Consider the following 8,643-nt stretch of genomic DNA (forward strand, 5'->3'; position numbering starts at 1 on the left):
TTCAGAGATTCCTTCACACAAGCAGCAGCAGCAGCAGTCTTCATATGGCACTCCTTTCATATAGTCCAAACGCAGCTTAATACTTGATGATTTTCTCCTTTCATAATATCATACCCATTCTCTGAAATCTTAAAAACAACCTGCTTCATCTCTTATTGAAAATGATTTATCAACAGATACCCAAATATGTATAATGTCCGTAAAGTCAAAACCTCTGCCTGTTCAATGACGACAGAGTTTAGCCATTTCAACCTATCTTGATTTCACCTGGTGACAAAGACACAATAACCTTTATTGAAATCAAAAGTGCATTATTGTCCCCCGCGCGCCTATAAAATCTGTGTACAGTGCCGTTTATCATGTCCTGTGAACGACAATTGCGCTTCCTGTTTTCTCTCTCGTCCGATCTCCTGCAGCCTCAGTTGTTTTCGTCCTACTCCTCTCGTGCGTCTCCAACAATCCCAGATTCCAGATGGGATTAGTTTTACCGGACAGACGCAGACAAAGACCTACAGCCGCCGGCCTCCCACGTCACGCTGTGAGAGGACCTGGCACACACGCATCTACCGTGTGCGCGCCTCGCACACGAGCTCGCCACATGATGAACTAATATGATATATGATTCTCTAAAACCCTCAAAACAGACCTGCTGCTGCTGGTGGCTTCATGTCAGCCTGTCAGCCCACAGAGGCCCTCAATGATCCCTCATCCCCTGCGACCTTTAACCCTCACAGTCGGGGGGTGTTGTGCCCCGAATCGCCCTCCTCTGCTCCATTGTTTTAAAGTGCTTTCATGCAAAAGATATTAGCATTTCCTGGAAAAAATGGTGTGAATTGGCTTAATTCTGATGTGCAACAAGTCCACTGAAAAGTATTGTCTCAGTACCAATAGATAATAATTCAATGTAAAATACATGCTTAAACTATTTCTTTCATGTTTCATTGCACTGCACTTAGCAGTTGTTCTAGTCTGGACAGTAATAGATTATCACCAAAGGATGGTTTGTGGATCAGTGAGAATCCGTTATGACGCGTAAATGTTTACTTTCAGGCTGGGACGCCTTTAAAGGAACAGTTTGTTGGAACTTATTCAACAAGAGGGCTAAAATATGAAACTTTTCTTTAAAAGCGAGGGCTAATCATGTTTTTTCCAAAAATGGTTATTGAAAGTTGAATTACTTTCACATAGCAAACCACGGATCGAATGCTGTGTGATGAGACCAGCTTGTCCTCCGTGAGTAGTAACAATGGCCTTGTTCACAGGGTTAAAGTAAGGAGGAGGGAGCACCTTCTCATTACAACTGGTCACACACTGACGCTCGGTCAGACCCCTCTGTGCTATTTCTGTACACGCTGGCACGCGGTGGTAAGGAAGCACAGCGGTTAACTTTGAGTATTACAAACAAGGAAACCTGCTTACTTATTATTTGATATATCCATTGTGAACATCAATCATTTAAAGGCTGGATGAAGCCGTCCCTGCAGTCACTGCAGTGCAGTTGGGCTGCTGCTTCATCGAAGTTGAATATTTATTTTTCACGGCTTGCGTTCTAATCCCCATCAGAGGAAGCGCGCAGCTGGTGAAACGAAGTGTACACAGACTCTGGGATGGCAGGGAGGAAGAGGCCGACGGAGGCCCGACTGAAAACAGCTTCATTCTGCACTCGGGTGTCTTTTCTTTCACTCTCAGCGGTAGGTGGCTCAGTCACGCCGGACTCCCTTTCGTGGACGACATGCACTACAACTTTCAGCCTTGGAAAACACACTGCGGCCCCCCCCCCCCGTGCACAAAGACAGAGGAGAAGAAAAAAAAAAAAAGAAGCCTTAATGTGGGTTTGTTCTGCCGTGTATGCGACTGTTTCCACGTTTCAAGGATTTATTCCTGGGAAGAGCAAGCAAGGGTTTTCCCGCAACGTGCAATTAGTGTGGAAACAATACACTTAGTACAACTCCGAATCCCGTTGGTGTGTGTTTTTGTGCGTGTTTTGTGCGTGCCTGTTTGTTTGCTCAGCCACTGATTGCTGCATCCGATGTTAATACGGGACTCCAAATAACTTGATGCTAAAAGCAAACAGCACCTGGGCGGCTGTGATTAGTGTGTAAACACGTCGTGTTGGAGGATATTTTGTTCCCTCCTGGCTGACATCACATTCGTTTTGGGCCAACCGTGTCAAATCAGAAATGTCTCCTGATCCCAGCCAGACATTCTTCTTTCTGCAGGGCCTCCTCTTCATCCCAGCGGAGTGCTGCCACTCACCTCTTTGTCTCATCCATCTAACCTCGAGGTGTGTGTGTGTGTGTGTGTGTGAGTGTGTGTGTAGCACACGAGTGCACTAGCGTGTTTTTGAAATAGCCTGATGTACTGTATGGAAACATGACTCACTCGGTCAGGCATGAAAGGAGTAGAGACTCCCCGTTTTCTACCTCTCCTCGCTCATTTTTCTGAGATTAAGGCCGTCGAGGCGCACTCTATTTATCACTCTGTTGATACAGCGTTGGTCCGTTGCTGTAAAACTGTTGTTGGCTTGTCTCACACTACACATCTACACATGGATGTTGCGATGTTTTAGGGAGGTGCTATGAAATATTTGGCAGCGTTCAATAAATAATAAGGCTGTGGTTAGGTCTCATCGTAGCCATGTTTGTGACATTGCGCCAAAAAGAAACTAATTACTGTTCGGTTCCTAACTTGGAGGTAACTGTAAGCTACAGTAACTGATTTCTTTCCGGGTTAAGGGTCGTGGAAACAATGTTGACGCATCTGCTAAGGAGTGGATATGACAAACTCGTTGGCAAACACTTGCATCAGGCACTAGAAATATATATATATGTATATATATATATATGGACATAGGAGGGTAACACAAATCCAATTGGCTCATTGAATCACATGTTTTCTGATGAAGGCCGTCCAGAACATTTTTATTGGGAATCATAATCCTGCTGCTGAAGAAATGCGTACAAGCTGGTGGTCTCCTGAGAGTGTGTGTGTGTGTGTGTGTGTGTGTGGGATTGCTTTAACCAGCAAAGCTCACACACTCCACCCTCCGTGCTCCTTCCTGTTTCCTGTTCCGCTGTCCGCTGCACAGGAAGCCCGGTCGTGCTACGCGGCTGCAACAGAACCGCGTGAGGGGGAAAAGAAACTCTGGGCGTTTTTTTTTTTTGGGGTCTGATCTCTTACCACTTACATTGTTTCTCAAACAAACAGCTCACGGGGGCTTTGACGCCGCACACAAAGCCACTTTTTGTCCCCCCGCGTTTAACCACCTGCTGACTCTTGGCTTCGCTCTCGGTGAGTAAGCTGCATCCAGCTGGGACAGCTGTGGGCCGAATGCACCTGCAGTACGTCTGTCGCAATGACTCACTGACACGGGGTTGCTTTGAAGAATATATGTGATTAAATGACATTTAGACTTCAATTGGCAAGCCCCCCCCCGAGCAGATCTTGTCGTCGCATCTTTGCGGGCCGACGCGCTCGAGGGGTCGTGACCCCGCCTCCTTCTACCCGCATCAAATGTTGCGGATTCTGCTTCGATGAGATCATGCCCCGTCAGTCGAGGGGAGGGACTTTCAACCCGTCTGACCTAAGGGCAGATTCGGAGGTCAAAGTTCAAGTTATGAGAAAGGACTCACTGGCCCCGCCTCAACCCCACCCCCCAAAACATGCACACTGCTCACTGACTGCAGCAGATATCTGAAACCAGCAGCACAATCGCACAGATTTATGCCGTGACCCTAATAGAGTTGCCCTGGCGCCGGTCAAATTTAGAGGTGAAAAGGGTTCTCTGTCGTGCGTGTGATCTATTACTACAGAATCGTCTCTAAAATATCGGAAACTTTCATTTCTCATTCTTTTTTTTCTTTTTTTTTTACTTCCTTTTACCAGAGTTTTTTTTATGACGTGTAACATTTTACGGTAGAACTTGAACACAACACAGTGAAACAAATTTGTTTCTGTTTTTTTCGGTGACCATTACAGACTTCAAGTAAATCCCCCCTTCATCTTCTAGACTGGTGTGCATAGTGTGCGTGTGTGTGTGTGTGTGTGTGCAGGAATGTTTGCTGGCCAGGCCCTTTTATTAGGCTCATCCATAGCACCACATTATAGGCTCCCGTAGCCAGGCAACCGCAGGTTCTGGCTGGTTACCATGGCGAGCCCCCATTGAGTGACGTCGCAGGCCCTATTTGCCTCTCGCCTCATTGGAATGATGGTGCCCCCCCACCCCCAACTCTCTTCTCACACACACATACACTCATTTAACCCCTTACTCACACGCCCCCGCCCACCCCACCCCAAACACACACCATGCGCTTCGTCACCCCTCTGTGTGGTGACTAGACGAGTGGAACTAACAATCCCCACAAAAACCTCTCAGTGAGGCGGAGCAGACGGGACCTTCCAGGGAGTGTCTTTGTGTCGAAAAACCCATACAGATCCCACCGTAGGGACGCCCACTGGCCTGTGAGACAAAATCTAGTTTGAAATAATGATATTTTGGAACAGTGAAATATGTCATAACATAGTCTGATGCTAAAAGAGTGATAAGCAGTGGAAATGACTCAGGGTTTCCCCTTGGAAAAGGAGGGCGCGATCTCGCACCCAGGTGCTCGGAAAAGGAGGGACTGCCTGTAACTACTTTATCAGTAAGGGGAAAGTTGAATATGCACATATTCAACTTTCCCCTTACTGATCCTTGTTCTGCAACTTTCAGAAGGTTGCAAGTGCCATGACCGCAGGTTCACCTGCTACTGTATTTGACCTCCTCGTGTGTATAAATACTTGTGTGTATAAGACTCTAAATATTGGGTTTTGACAACTCAGAGACGACATCTCCACAGAGCACTGTAACTCGTGCCTGTGTATTTGACCTCCTGCTTGCAAGCAATAACTTGACTTTTACAATATTGATCATTCATCAAGATTCTGTTTTATTAGATAAACCTAGAAACAAATTATTCTCTTCTCCCGAACTAGACTCGGTAATTGTTTTATCTACCAGTTCCGTCAATTCTATTCTCGATTCATTGAGTGTTGTTTTGCTCGTGTTAGATGCTTAGTTTGACATATAAAAATCCTTTTGTTTAATGGGATTCAGTTTGATATCAAATACGACTGATTAACCAGCAACTAATCACACTTTAGAAGCTGGACTTCTTTTTGTTCATCAACTCATTAATGATGAAGAATTTCTCAACCAAACCCAGCTGGGAAAGAAGAACCTTGAAAGTCCACCCGCTGATGAAGACAGTGAGATTTGGTTGAATGTGCTGGACAAATGTTGCATATGTGTTGCTAAGAACACATTAACGGAGGAGTGAGTATTTCTTAGGGATTAGTGGGACATTTTCTGGTAAACATACAATAATTGTAATACTGTAAATTTGTCAAATTGAGTATGGATTGCATGTGGGGTTCCCCTGTGATGTGCAGAAGTCACACACTCCGCCTGCTTGCAATCACACATTCTGCATGGCCATGTTTTCATCTTTTAAGAAGGCATATGACCTGCTAAGGTTCTTAAGTGACCAGCAAAACAAGTATGTATAATCTGCTGTAATCCAGTCGCAGTGTTAAGTCAGACGACTGTTACTGGAAAGTCTTGTGTTCATTCTAACGTTCAACTCGTACTGCTTTTGTCTCAATAAATCACCGCTCGGTCTACATGGGTGAACGTGGGGCCCACGAGGACCAACTAATTGCTTCAAAGTGAGGGCGTGTGGTCGCATGCATCCATCTTGGCACCTTCCTGCTGGAGGGAGATGGGGAGCTGTGACGACGGAGGAATGAAGTGACTCGCGGGAAGAGCTCCGATTCGAACACCTTTTATTGACTGCAGGACGAGGAGGGGGGTGGGTGCGGGGGTCTGAAGGGGGAGGGGGGGGGGGGTTGTGGAGTATTGTGAGTTGAACAGCAGAGCCCCACTCTGGCTGAATGGGCATTGTCATCTGGATTTCTATGGCTCACCAAAGTACTTTCCCCACGTCGTGGGGGTCGATCCACGATGCACGGTGGGAACATTACGCACAGCCGTGTGCGCATCGTCACAACTCAAGAACACACTTAGACTAGACGAATCCAAGACAATATACTCAGTTTAATCTTAATAAAATGACACAATAATACATCTGCATATACACAAATAATAAATCATTACAGCAAAGGTCTACAAAGATAACAGAAAACAAGTTTATTCTGAAGATTTGTGAAAACAAAAAAAAACGTCCTGCGGAGACAGTGTTGCAAAAAAAGGAAAGAAAAAAAAGAGTCGCAGGTGCTTAGTGCAGCCGGATAGCGGACTGTAATAACATGTCATGTTGCTACCCACGGGAATCTCGCGGAGTCTACAAGTCCAAATTTACAGACCGCAAAACGTCACGGCCCCTGCGATCAAGTCCCGAAACATCGAAAAAAAGCCCAGCGGAGACTTATTGGAGCGCACTTTTCCTCCTCGTTGTTTATTGCCGTTTTACATGGTTGGAGTCCTCAAACACGTTGCACCCGCGGAAACGGCTGTTTGAACGTGTGGGAGTGCATTCATTCCCCGGTACTGTACGAGTTTGTGCTGACAATGCGCGATAAGGCAAAAAAAAGAGCTAAGAAGTTTGCAGTTTCAGCGGTAAACAAGTCAAGACACTAATCATTTTGAAGACATAAAAAAGTCTGTACCTAACAAAAGGTACTCCTTTTTCGTGTGAGCTACGTCTTCTAGTCGATAGTTTTTTTTTGTAAAAAAAGAACCTCCTGTATATACACAAATTATTTGAGAATTTGCGGTCCGAACGAATTGAGGGCCAGGGTAAAAAAAACGCAGATGTGCCTCCATTGATTTTTAAAGTTCAGATTAAAAAAGAAAAAGAAAAACTGCAGGTGGAAAAAACAGTCTTATTTTCTTCTTCGAATAGCTGCAGGTCAAGTATTACGCACCGGCGTGCGCGAGCCCCAAGAGCTACACGTAATTCCTCTTGTCGTATTCCCCGTTCGGCGTGGCTCTCTTGGTCGGTGCGTATTTCACCGCGTATCCAGACGTCCCGCTGGACGGACAGGAGCAGCACAGCAGCGACCCCCCGATCAGCAGCAGCGCCGTGGCCGCCCAGCCGATGTAGAGCGCGGCGCCGATCTCCCTCTTCTTGGACGGGGGCACCTGCGGGTTGTAGAAGTCCGATATGATGTTGTTGGCCATCCAGCAGAGGGGCACCAGCACGAACAGACCGCTGACGATGAAAACGACCCCTCCGGCGTTCACCACCCGGGCTTTGACGTACTCGGCGCGGATGCAGTTGGTGCACTGCGCCCCCGCGATCACCACCATGAGCCCCAGCACGCCCATCACCGAGGAGATGATGGTGAGCGCTCTGGCCGCCTGGAGGTCGTGGCTGAGCGAGAGGACGGAGTCGTGCACCTTGCATTGCATCTGGCCCGTGCTCTGGACCACGCACGACATCCACAAGCCGTCCCAGATCGTCTGAGCCACCACGATGTTGGCCTCGATGAACGCCGTCACCTTCCACATGGGCAGCCCGCACGAAACCATCACCAGCAGCGTGCCTATTACGCACAGCGACAGTCCCATGAGCTCCAGTCCGGCCGACACCATTTTCGCTCTTTGCGCTCAGTCAAGTCCGCCTAGAACTCTTCAAACTCTCTCCCTAATTTGTCTTCTTGAGTGCACAGGTGTATTTCTGCTCTTTATCTGTACGTTATCGCCTCGAAGGAGCGCCGGCCGTTAGTTGCGCATCACTCCCTGCGTTGGAGATGTAAGGGACAGCAGCTCGGCGTCTCTTTGTTGGCGAGGCGAAATGTGAAAACCACTGGAATCCCAGCAGCACAGGACCACGAATATGTGCGGGGTGAGGAAGGGGGGATGCGGATTGTATGGGAAACTTGTCATCCAATCAGCTGTCGCCGCATCCTCGGGGGACCAATGAGAACGCAAGGAAGTTTTGAGGCTGAATAAATCGGTCCAGAGCGCATTGTGCGTTTGAACAGTTATTGACAATGAATAAGAGGGGGGAGGATGAGGGGGCGCACGGTGTGGTGGGGGGGGGGGGGGGGGGGGGGGGTTTCTAAGGCTGTGGAGGAGCATGTATGCAGTGGTTGGGTGATTCACGGCACTTGTTGATTTTTCTTGTCTGTGGTGTACACGCAGCCTAAAATGGTCATTTCACAGCCAATTGTGTAAGAGTTAGGGTTGCACAATTATATAGGCTCCGTCTTAAAATGGCACAAAGGGAAGAAAGAAAAGAACACGTCATATTTATTTTAAATGGAGGCTATTCATAGTCTTTACAGCTTTATGTGCTAACAGAGCCCGATACTCGTCTGTCTCCATGTCCAAGTTGCTCTTTTAATTGTTGTACATATATTGATTCATAACCAATTTTATAATATCATATCATAACCAATATTTTTTATTATTATTATTGTTTGCCAAACATAATGTTTCTACCATTGTATTAAATCATCAATAATTATTATTCTTTTTTGTTGACGCGTTGTGTTCATCTATAAAGTTTAATCTCAATGCATAATACTCTTGAATGGATTAAAACACTAACCAACATAACATTTCACCAATAAGCCAATTATAACTACCGAAGTCATTCGGTGACAGGGTGAGTGGGCGGGCTTTACTGGGGAAAATAG

At 46.7% G+C, this 8,643-nt stretch overlaps 1 protein-coding gene across 1 annotated transcript; it reads right to left on the reverse strand.

The window, feature by feature from the left end:
* Nucleotides 1-6,074: 6,074 nt before the first annotated feature.
* On the reverse strand, nt 6,075-7,857 carry cldn5a (claudin 5a). The gene has a single exon (XM_037483512.2). It carries the CDS (start codon nt 7,592-7,594, stop codon nt 6,947-6,949), a length of 648 nt encoding a protein of 215 aa, XP_037339409.1. The 5' UTR covers nt 7,595-7,857; the 3' UTR covers nt 6,075-6,946.
* Nucleotides 7,858-8,643: the final 786 nt, after the last annotated feature.

This window comes from Pungitius pungitius, chromosome 5, assembly GCF_949316345.1.
Source record: "Pungitius pungitius chromosome 5, fPunPun2.1, whole genome shotgun sequence".
NCBI classification, from domain to species: domain Eukaryota; kingdom Metazoa; phylum Chordata; class Actinopteri; order Perciformes; family Gasterosteidae; genus Pungitius; species Pungitius pungitius.